Source organism: Aethina tumida, chromosome 2 (genome assembly GCF_024364675.1).
Source record: "Aethina tumida isolate Nest 87 chromosome 2, icAetTumi1.1, whole genome shotgun sequence".
Lineage (NCBI taxonomy): Eukaryota > Metazoa > Arthropoda > Insecta > Coleoptera > Nitidulidae > Aethina > Aethina tumida.
In genome coordinates this window covers 21,621,365-21,633,691 of record NC_065436.1, presented here as the reverse complement: position 1 = coordinate 21,633,691, position 12,327 = coordinate 21,621,365, and the positions used below count along the sequence as shown (strand labels likewise).

The 12,327-nt window shown below is 33.5% G+C and overlaps 1 protein-coding gene across 1 annotated transcript in view; it reads right to left on the bottom strand.

Moving 5' to 3' along the window:
• The window catches only part of LOC109603753 (follistatin-related protein 5-like), a 148,594-nt gene that overhangs the window by 9,632 nt on the left and 126,635 nt on the right, over positions 1 to 12,327 (bottom strand). Inside the window, exons 6-12 of the mRNA XM_049962619.1 lie at positions 7,560 to 7,714; positions 6,008 to 6,163; positions 3,839 to 3,973; positions 3,192 to 3,324; positions 2,305 to 2,589; positions 576 to 673; positions 103 to 244 (exon numbers count right to left, since the gene is read on the bottom strand). Coding sequence (XP_049818576.1) covers positions 103 to 244; positions 576 to 673; positions 2,305 to 2,589; positions 3,192 to 3,324; positions 3,839 to 3,973; positions 6,008 to 6,163; positions 7,560 to 7,714 — 1,104 coding nt within the window. The remainder of the gene's footprint in view (positions 1 to 102; positions 245 to 575; positions 674 to 2,304; positions 2,590 to 3,191; positions 3,325 to 3,838; positions 3,974 to 6,007; positions 6,164 to 7,559; positions 7,715 to 12,327) is intronic.

Genomic DNA, 12,327 nt, shown 5'->3' with positions numbered 1-12,327 from the left:
TCAAACGTAAATCCGTGCAAATAGACCGATGTCGTTAACATCTCAGATCTCGAGTAACCGATTCAAATGTATGAATCCATTAGAGTAATTGCACAAACGTACCTATACTTGTTGCTTGACACATGTAGGCGCCGGTGTCGGCGAATGCGATGTTCCGTATTTTCAAGGCGGTTCCGTTGCCGATAATTTGATACTTCCTCGGATTATCGCTGCGCAACGATTCGTCGTTCTTCAGCCACTCGACCTGGAAAGCGGAAAAGTAAGTGTAGAAAAAAAAAAATGAATCGCAACGATTACTTTATGAGAGGGAACCAGGGGGGCGAGGGGAAAAAACGGGGGAAGCGAGTTGCAGAAAATAATTTAGAGCCGAGTGGATGGGTAAACCCGCATCGGGTTATTTATACACACTCGGCCGTCGGGTTTCGTTTACACCACGAAAGCAGTGCAAATATTAATATGTGTCGGTGGTGTGGATCCGTTGCGATTAGTGGCTTTAATTATTTATGTCGGTGTGTATTATGTTGCGACACTGTGTCAGCCGACACTCGTCTAAATTTGATATATCCGTGTCTCACCTTTGGAAAGGGTTCGCCTGCTACGTGACACAACATCGTGGCGTCTTCTCCCGGCCTCTTCGACTGGATTCTGGGCGTCACGTGGACTTCGGGCACGGCTTTACAAAGAAAACAAAAATGTTACAACACCTACACTCAAATATATCAGAATAAGCACATTATTTTGATGTGATCAAAAAGAAAACATGCAAAAGTTTCACGTCTGTTTCAAGTGTGTCATTAGGATGTGAATTAACATGTTTCCCTTAGAACTGAATAAGCAATTCTTGATGTTACTTTACAGGTTCCCGCTTTAATTGAGCTTTTGAATGGCTTTGTTGAACCTTCGTAAGCTTTGTAGTTACAATTACGACAAATGTAATTGTCTATAGTCAACAATTTCAGCGATTTGACTGAATAAAATCTTTTATGACAGCAATTACCTAAATAAGTATTTAATTTAGTTTATTAAAAGAAATTTATTTGTTTAATAATTTCGGATTAGCCAATATGAATGAATTTCGTTTTATTATTAGTTGGTCAAGGAAGTTACTAATTTTTTTATCTGTCAAATTTTTAATGTGTTGATGTTGATTATTTTGATATCATTTGGTCAATTGAATAAAGTGTGGATATTTCGTTCTTCTACTTGGCCACACAATGGTGGTTCCAAATATTCTGTGGCAGACACAAGAGCCTTGAAAATGGAGGTGAATACACTGGCCAGCTATCTGATGTTGACAATGACCAATTGAAGGCTCTGGTTGAAATCAATCCAGGCTCCTACAAATAAGTGCCGTACAAACTGAAGGAAAATCAAAAAAATTGCTGTTATGAAGTCGTTTAGCCTTCTTTTTCCCATTATGACTGAGCTCTTTGTCGATCGAATTGTGAGTTGTGATTAAAAGTGGATACTATAGGACAATTGGAGATGTTCAGCACAATGATTGGACTAGAACCAGGATCTCAAATACTTTCTTAAAACGAAATTCCACCAAAAGAAGGTTATGGTTACTGTTTAGTGGTTTACTGTCAGTGTGATTGGCCAACAGAAAGGGGCAAATTCTTCTACATAATAAAACTCGTCCGTCGCTGACACTGCTGAAGTTGTCTCATCCGTCATACTCACCAGACCTTTTGTCAACTGATTACTACTTTCTACACAAGAAATCTTTTAAAATCAAAATGATGTCCAAACTTTATCGCTTACAGAATTCCAAGTTTCTAATTCACCAGGGTAAATAATCTTGATTCTCGTTGGCAAAAGTGAATTGCCTCAAATAGTTCTTATTTCGATTAATAAAATTTTATTTAAGCTGAGATTTGTGTATTTTATTTTTAAGGTCGAAAAACGCCCTTCTTGACAACCTAATAATATTGAATATTCAATAAAAATTCCATTTAGAATTCTACTTTTTTCTTAAGTTACGTTAAACTTTTTTATCTTAAACCTTCATATCTCATGAACGGATGGTAGAAATGGAAAGAAAGTCAATAATGCTGATTACATTTTCTACAAATTCATTTATACGATTTTCTTTATTCGCTGTTAAAAATGGATTTTTCCCCAAAATTGAGGATCAATAATTGAAACAATAATATTGATGAATCAAAAATATGTCATGGGAAGTCCAAAGAAGTCGACAGGAAGTAGTAAAGGCCCCAAGGCAAAAAATAGTTGTTAAATAAACGATGGGTATTGATGTCAGTCCTTTGTCTCGTCCTCCGTCCTAAATCACCGGGAACTTACTGTGAACGGTCAGAATGTGCGTTTGAACGACATCCTTGTTCCTTTGTGCGTGACACGTGTAGTTGCCGGCGTGCTGCAGCTGGATCCTGGTCAGATAGAGGCTACCGTCGCTGAACACGCGGACGTCTTCCTCGTTGATCGTCGACAGATCGATCTGGTTCCTCCTCCAGACGATCGGCGGCACCGGCGAACCGGTCACGTCGCACTTTATCTCCACGTTGTCCCCCACCCGGGCCGTCAATCGATTCGTTTCCAGCGCTTTGTCCAGAGACACCACCGATACACCTACAAAGAGCAAGAGGAAAAAAGTAAAAGACACCGTTTGTGCCGTGCAACTTCGCAACTTCCGGCGATGCATCGGCAATGTTTGGCGTTTAATTTCCGTCTTATCGCGAATGTTGCAGACATGTCGTTCCGATGTTTTCACCGAAATACCTATCTGGCTCAGTCCGGAGGTGCCTTTGTATGTGGAACAGCTGTCAATGTAGTTTATGGTGCGCCGTGCTTTGCATACGCCAGTTATTCGCTATTGAAATGTTCTTCTGATTTTAATTAATTTGATTGATTAGTGACTCAAGAAAAAACATGGATTGAATATTAACAAACAAACGCTTTGGTTAGATGATAAATATTTGAGTGTTACTTATAAGAATATTCCAAACTCAAAATACTGTCCACAGATTTAAAAAAGTAATCTACACAACCGTCAAAAACAGAACATGATGCACATCAAAAGTACAAAGTATACGCATTATTGCCTTGGGCACGTCTTCGGGGCGGCATAAATTTAATGTAAAAATTAATATTTGTTAAAGTTCGGGCCGTCGAGAAACAAACTTCTGAAAATCGTTCAGCCATATCATCTCGGCCCAATATAAAACACTTACTGTAAAGTTTGCTGAAGGCGACATAGAATTCGTTAATGCTCAGCTTTCCATCGTGGTCGGTGTCGTCATATTGTATCATATTTGATAACGTGCAGCCGTTGCTTAATGTGTCCAAACGTTCCTGGACGGCAATCTGGAACAATAAAATAACTCTTCATTTGCAGTTTCACCGCGACGAACGGCTTTAATTTCGGGTTTAAAGGGTTTTACAGTGAATTTCGACGGTGGTAATCATCAAGTGAATTCCCCGTTTCATTTGGTAGTTGCAAATTTGAAATTCATGTGAATTGCATTAAAAAACGCGAAAAAGCTCAATTATTTTCTATTTCTGTAGGACCATCGGAGTGATCATAATGAAATTCTTCAACATCGAATTGAACTTTCCAAAACATACGCCTCGAGTTCCCATTTCAATCCCTGCATTGTTAGGTTTTGTTGCGCAGCTAATTGCAAAAATAAATCAAGTCGGCTTGCTATCAGTTCGTGGGGATCTTTTAAAGCAAGCTGCTAATTGATTGATAGATAAGTTATATCCTTTAATTTAGTTTCCCCCGGAAAAATAGTTAAGTGGCAAACGAGAGGGTAAACACATCGGCTGTCCACGAGGAAAACCAATTGGAGAATCATTCGGGGGGTTGTGTACTCACTTCGTTTAGTTCGGTGGCCTCCAAGTTTCCATTGTTGTTTCTGTCATAGTGGGAGAACATAATGGACACTAAGTAGTCCTTGCTGTGATTGTCCTGAGACATCAGCCGCGCATGGTTGTACAGCAACAAATTGTCCTGGAACGTGGTAAGTGCGATTTAATGATGAACGATTGCGGAAAACAACAGGCGTAAATGACGGTTAGGAATTTAAAATTTAAATGCGGCTTATGATAAGACTGCGGCAATTTCTCGCAGCCATCAGTGGTGAATTTCAAACTGGGACCGTCTTACATAAATATGTATGCTGACTGTCCCGTCCCGAGAGGAGGCTTACTTAAAGGGAGGTATTTTTGTTGTAAATAACTCAGTAAATCCGGAAAACGTGTTTTGCCTTTGATTAATTATTATTTTAAATTTTATGAGCATTAAAATTCAGTTTAAGTTTGTCAATATTTGATATTAATAATAAATTACACGATCAATATAATCATAATTCACGTTGACTAAAGAAAATAGACGTGCATTAAACTTTAATGATTAAAGTAAAATTTAATACTTTACAGCCGTAAACATGAGATGCTCACCAAATTGGGATCATCATAAAATCAATTTCGTTATAATTTACGTTAAATTGATTCATATTAATGAAGTAATAAAATAGACGTACACTGAATTAGAAATTTTAATTTAGACTACGTAAATTATGTTCATGCGTAGAGCTACAAATGAAATAATATAATCATTTTATTAAAAGAACAATTCTTTTTAATTTAAATTTAATTTATATACGGATATTTATTTACATAGTTTTTATTTTGAGCAGGGTCCATAAGTAAAGCAACTAAACCGTATATTTAATACAGTTGATTTTATAATTTATTTCTGTGTCCGACATCGTTCCTTAAAGCTAAAAATGTCTGGAGGTGTCCATTTATCGATACAAATTGAACAATAAATTGTAGAAAAGTTGGAATGGTGAAAAGCAGTGTAAAATTGCAGTCGATTTAAATTTAAGCAGATCATTTTGGGGACGATTTGCAATTTTAACAAAAGAAATACACTGGAAGGAGTTTTGAAAAATGGTGACAAACGCAAGATTAACAGAGTCATGAACAGGAAAAAAAATGCTTGTTGATCATGACGAAGTCAGTGTGTCGGTGAGTACCATAAAATGATAAAAGAAGCTGGTCTCTAAGCTGGTCTACTTTTTGCAAGAAAACAATTTTGTTTTCCGATGAAAGTCGGTTCTAATTATTCAAATCTGATGGCATTTCATGGGTGAGAAGACCAATTAATGAAAGGATAAATCCAATATACTAGACCTACTGTGAAGCATGATGGAGGAGGCGTTATGGTTTTGGAATGTTCCCTGGGTTTGGCATGAACCCGCTGGTTAAGTTAGACGGGAGATTTTGGAGAATCGTATGGTTCCATTTGCCAATAACATGAGTTTAAGGTGAACCTTCCAGCACTATAACAATCCGAAACACACGTCTGAGTTAGTTAAAGAATGATTCGCTTCTCAAGGAGTGCGTGTAATGTCTTGGCCAGCACAAAGCACATCAATCCAATTCAAAATCTTTGGGATAAAATTGATAGAAAAATCCCTGCTAAAAGATTGTCAAATTTGAATGAACTCAATGAAGAAGTGCAAAATCAGTAGAAAGAAATATAGAATATTGAATAGTTCTATAAAATAAAATAAATAAAAAAGGTATTCAGAGGTTAATAAAAATAAGGGATATGCTACTAGAAACTAAATAAAGGAAGGCTAAATGTACCTCAAGTTGTTTTATTTTACAGTTCCTCTACTTTTGTCCCTTGAATTTTTTTCAAATATTAATAAACACCTAACTAACCCATTAATAAACAATTATATTGCCGAATTGTTGCTATCGGACATAATAATTAAGTCAAATTAAAATTTCTAAAGTTGCTTTACATATGAACGATAGTGTATATGTTAAAGATAATTTAAATTTGGCTACTTATAAATTGTTAAAAAGAATTGATTAAAAATAATGATGGCGTTTTTTATTTTAAACCAAATAATCTGCCAACCAAAATCCCCTAACACCAATTGATCCCCCTTCCAATCACTGACTTTTATTTGAAACCACCCGTTTAATATATTAGTCAAATTCCCCCAGTAAAACACTAAATCCTCACCTTCATGATTTCGTACTCCTGCATCGAGCATTCGTCCTTTTCGTAATACAATTCGGATGTCTTTTCGTTATCTTCCTCCACAGGTATTTCGTTCTCTTGATAATTGGGGACGTGCGTCGCCGTTTCGACCCCGTTGTCTTCCAGCTCGAATTCCGCCTGCAAACGCAAATTATTCGTGTCAGTGGAAAATTGACGGGCACGAAAAAGCAGGTCCTTAATTCGGGCCGATAAATAATGAGCATCTTAATCTCTGGGTCGGTTTTAATTGGACGACGGAGGCGGAACTCCGAGGGAAATCGTTCGTTGGTTTTGTCAGCTAATGAGTTCAGACAGGGGAAATATGTATGTACAAATTTATAGAATAGGCATCTAGATGGGGGAAAAGTGTAATGAAAGTGTCAAATGTGATACATTTTGGGCAATAACAATTTCCTTTGATTATGGATAAATGCTTTCGACATTTTATCTGTTTGAATCCAAATTATAGTAAAAACTTGAACGTTGGATGTCCCTTGTACCAATTAAAATCCATCTGGATTTAAGACACGGGGAGAAAGAAATTTTATTGGCGGTAATTTGTTCGACGTTCATGAATAACAGAAACAGTTTAGATAAAATTCATCAGTCTAATTTGTCGTAATGCAGGATACGTCTTTATCTCACCAATTTAGATAGACCAGTTTGATATTCAAAACTGTTTCCAGCTTGGCTCAGTGTAACTCCCGGCTATTCTTTACAACGTTTTCAAATTTTCATTCTATTTGAATATTGTCATTTCAGCTCGGGTTCAAGTAGAATTTTGAAACATTTGACGGAATAGGTGCAGATAAACTTTTCGGACGTGCAATTTAAAAACACTGATTTGCACTTTTATTAAGGGCACGACGAGATGAAGTCTGGCCTCAAAATAAATTTGTTTCAGTTTTCGTGTCAAACTCGATCGAAGTTAAAATTAATATTTCGGTTCTGGATAATCTTAATGAAGGAAATATTTTAGAGAGTGCGCTCAATGAACCGAACAATTCCTCCGAGGAGATTTTAATTTATCAACTTCCAGTTTTTTGGGATTACTTAATTCAAATCAGTTTAATAAAATTCCTTTCTCCATTAAGCTGCTAAATTAATTGAGCCCGTGATACGCAATACTGAGCAAACTTATTATCTGTTTACAGAAACAGTCTAGACAGTGGAAATTAGACTGCTGATTAATTTACTATCATTTTCCTGTATTATTCTCCTCTAATTGCTCCTTGCGTTGAAGTTAGTTAGTGGGCCACGGAATTAATTAAAAAGAAACGTCTTTATTCCAAAAGTTACATAAAGAAGATTATTTCTTTAGGTGGTGTAAAAACAGTTAGTTTAAAAAGGTAATTTTAAAACTTATATATTTCCCAGTCGTCTTAAATTCTTAAAGTTTCAATTACTTAGTATTACCAGATTAATTGCGCCTTGATATAACATTTCATTCAGTTACAAAAAGAAGAAGTGCATAATTTTATTATACGTAGTATGTTTTAGTAGTATTATTTAAATGCATGGCAATGTGTCTCACCGTCTCTGTGGGATTCCCAGCGTTGACTCCAACGTCTGTTTCTGTGTCGACGTGAGAGATGGTGGACGTGGACGTGGACGTAGTTGCCGGTGTGGTGGTCAGTTGTACGTAGCCAGGCATGAGGTGCATTGGGGCGCTTGGCGCCCATCCCTTGCCTGTCGACAAACATACATCAATTATTATACAAGACCGACGTTATCATACAACATGGCCAATTAATAATAATGGGTCGATCGGCAATTTATGGCGGTAACGGGAATGTGTAAGCGCCGTTCGTACATGCACGTAATTTGCCAATTTAGTCTCTTAGGTTGTTGTGTGGCGAGGATTAGGGAAATGTCTAACAGAGCTGAAGAAATTGATTTTAGTAAAGTGGAATAATATTGGTTTATGCTTTAAAGTAGAGAATCCGCCTTACTTATGGAAACTAATTATTAAATATGTACATACGAGGTGTATGATTAAATTTAAAAAGTCATCAATTCAATAAAGATAAGGTAAAGGAAAATACATTTTTCTGTAAACTTGAGAATATTTATTTCATATTTTTTGATGTACGTAAACAATTTAAAATAATAATATTACTACAAGATATTCAATTTTCTAAATTGAGTCGAAGATTTATTTCCATATGTACCTACTTGATGAAATTTCTTTATGCAGTTTCTCATTTTACATAAAATATGAAGTATGGCTTGCTTACATTAGAATATTAGTCAATATCAAAATCAAATATATTTAATACTAATGTTTATAATGAAATTTTTGAGAACAATATTATATTGTTATAAAATTTAATTAATGGAGACGCCACATTAACAATTTAATCAATTTGAAATAATTTATAAAACTAAAATTAATAATTGTAGCATTAATATTTGTTTTGGTTATGGGTAAACACAGAATTTGGAACATTATCAAATATTAATTAGCTTAGTCTAATTAATAATTTCAGTATTTATTTAATCACAATATTTTAGAATGAACAATATTGAATTTATATACACGGTGTCCCTGAATATGTGGAATTCAACACATAAATAGATCCTAGAAGGCCCCGGAAATCGTTTGTTTTTAAATAACTTTTGTACTAGGTGGAATTGAATAAATTTTAATATGATAATAACCAGGTAAATCTCTTTAAAATGGGCCGTTTAATGATACTTTTTGTTACACCCTATATGTTAAAGGTATAACAATAATATTTTACAACAGCATAAACCTTAAACTAAAAAAGGTACTCTTGATCGACATCTATAAAATGAACCATTTACGAAAAAAAGTGTTTGTACAATATGGTTTTTATTTATTATATTTATTTATCATCTACCCTTAGGCAATGCTAACTCTTACCATTGAGGATTGCTGGATCCTCTAGAATGCCTCAATATTAGTCCTTACTTTGTCACAATGAAAATTAATCATTTGCAATAAGTTTTCTCGATTGTCTATTACATTGGTATAGATTAAAGTTTTGAAAAAACTAAAGGATTTAGTTCAGGTGATACGTATGTAGTACATACTGTGTCGAACACACAAGTAGAATAAATTCTTTGATAATTAATAAACTCTTTTTAATAATTGTGTTTATTTATAAAAATACAGAAAAAGGTTAATATTAGATTATGCAATTATATTCAGCATCGAAAAAATTTTATCCATTAATTGAGTACCCTTCGAGGTAGTTCTCATATTTTAAAATGGAGGCTAGGGATATATTGCTTTTTTTGTGCTTTTTACCTATGTTATTTTTTTTCTACATTATTGAATTAATGTACAACATCAATATGGTCTTAAAACCTACACAAAAAAAAATTAAGCCATATCTTTCTCCTTGTGAATCAACCATTAGAAAAAGGTTTCATGCAATGAATTTTATAAAAATGTTGGACAAATGAACATGGTCGAATAAAACTAAAAAAAGATTTTGATGCCTGTATGGTCGACTGATTAATTTACAAATTCAACAAGAGTTTCTTTAGTGAACAGAAAAAGGTTTTTTCTTCAAAGCAAGTTGCGTTAGAGATTCAAGGAAGTTCTACCTCATTCAACATAAATAAGATATTCTTCTATCTGACTGTTCAACACAAGCTTCTTTAGTGAATGGAAAAAGATTTTTTCTTCAAGACAAGTTGCATTAGAGATTCTACCTCCTTCAATATATAAATAAGATATTCTTCTATGTGTCTGTTACTTAGATTTATCATTGTCAATTTATTTTACTTTCTATATATTTAATAGATTAAATAAACAATATTCGATTTCTAGTAAAATTTTTATTTTCAAAAAACGTATTTTATGGATTTGAAGACATTTTATTCGATTAATTCTTATTCTCTATTTCTTGTTTAGCACCATAAAATTCCTCAAAGAAGATTTTTTCAAAAGATTTTACTGCTATGACTGAATTTTGGAATATGGCTGTCAATAAATAAATATAATGTCAATATACGCGTCGACAATGAACTACGACGAGAAAACAAAACCTTCTCCTAATTATTTCTGCTAGGCTGCATTCCACATTCTCTATATTTAGTCTTTGTGTAGACATTGGAATCACAGTCTCTGTATGTTATCAGAATTTGGTTTTGGAGTCATGAAGCTGGTATTTCGTATTATTTATATTCCAATACATTGTTTATTAAAAATCGTTTTGAAGAAAGATATGTTATTTACAGCCAAATATTTAGTCCAAATTTTTCCAGTTTCCAATATGTACAAAGTAACATTTGATTTAATAACGAGGAAGATTGCATCAGACATTCGAATATTCCGATGCAACTCCGGCAATAAAACGCGAACCAACTGTTTACCGAAACACATGGGATGGATTTTCCGAGCGATGAACAATTTTCTGTCCCACGGACATAATCACTTGCGCTGGATTCAATTTGCTACGATCTGACCGTACACAAATGGGCTACGGCCGTGAACGGATCCGTTTTGTGTGGTGCGGTCGTAGGCAATTTACCCGATCCACACAACCCACACTAACACGCACACACATGCCTATGCAGTTTACGTTCTAGTGCAATTTCGGTATCAATTAGCATGGCACGATGACGGTGGTTTACGATGAAAGAGTTTGTCAACAATGCAACAAGTCCCAAGTGTGGAGCTAATTGTGGACGTGTAATTTTTAACGTTCTCGCAACACAGCCAATTTATCTGAAATCACTTAGCTAATTGTAAATATAAATAATACATATTTAATTATCTTAGTTCTGGATCAGCGTTTCCCCATAAAATCCTATTAGTGCGAACCAACGAATTGCGATTAAAATTTTACGATGCATCCGACAAAGCTTGATACAAATATCGATTCAGATAAATTTTCCAATGAAATTTCTACATGGGAGATCCGCTTGTTAATCTTATTTAGTTGACGCAGCCACCCGGATTAATATTATACTGTGTGATTTACGTTCGCGGTAAGCTTTTAATGTCGTTTAAATTTAATGAAACATGTCCGATTTACATACATGATGTTTGTGTGTCATAGTTAATCGTGTAAATTACTAGAAACGAACGCTGAGATATTACATATAAACTGAGCCCCGAATTTCGATATAGTTCGAAAATTGAATTGTGGATTTCCCATTTTTATTTACAGTCAATGCGATTTGCTCAATTGATTCCAATTAATAAGAACTGAAGGAAAATTTATACAAGACCATTGACCGAAAACGTCATAATTAATGTTGATCGATTCCACCTTAATTAGTAAACACAGCGGAATTAATCATCATTATAATAATTGTCATTGCATATAGATTGCTCATTAGTGGATTCGATGGGCTTGTTCAATTACATGTACCATTCTATTAAATCTTAAAACAATATTAATTAAATTCCACATGTTTGTCAGGGTATTGTCTGATCATTAAGACAGCACACTAACTACTATACTACTAATAGAGAGCTTTTTTTAATATTAATAATATTGAGAAGCTTCAAAGTATCAATGAATAAAATATAAAATGAAATAAGAACATCTAGATCGGAAAACATTTTGTAGCTGAGACGTGTATGATGTATTTCCTGTAATAGATAAAACTGTCTCATTTTAAGAAATAATAAGAAATATGTTTTTAAATAAATATGGTGTAAGTCTAGATGTAACTGTGGAATAGTCAACAATATTATCTGACAATATTGAAGTCTTTCAAATGTGTTGTTATTGTCTTAAAATATAAATATCTCTCGAAATATGGCATTTTATGTCTTTATGAAAATGAAGCCTCTTTAGTGCTTTATAAAATGCACTTTAAATATGAAATAAATACTGACATAAAAGTAAACAAATAAAATTTGAATTTATCTTATATATTTAATATAGTTTTTAAATTCTACATTTTTGTAAGGCTAATCACCCATTAAATTAAAATAAAACTAGCAGAAATTGTGAAGCTTTGAAGTGAAATTTTAAAGTTAAAAAAAAGTAATAACGTCTCTAGATAAGGAAATATATTTCAAATGTTGTGCTATTCTCCTAAAATAAAAATAATTTTCCAAATTTAATGAATTTTCTTTGTCATTTGAACATAAAATTAAAAATATAATAAATTTAATTTAAATTTAAAATAAATTTAAATATTTAATTAAAAATTAAAAAATAAAATATTCAATTTAAATTAATTTGAACTGAAAAGAAATTAAAATATTTAATTTAAATTAAAACTAAAAATATTTAATTTGAACAAATTGTATTTTAAATTTAATATTATATTTTAATAATTGACGAAATAATAAAATATAATTTAAATTT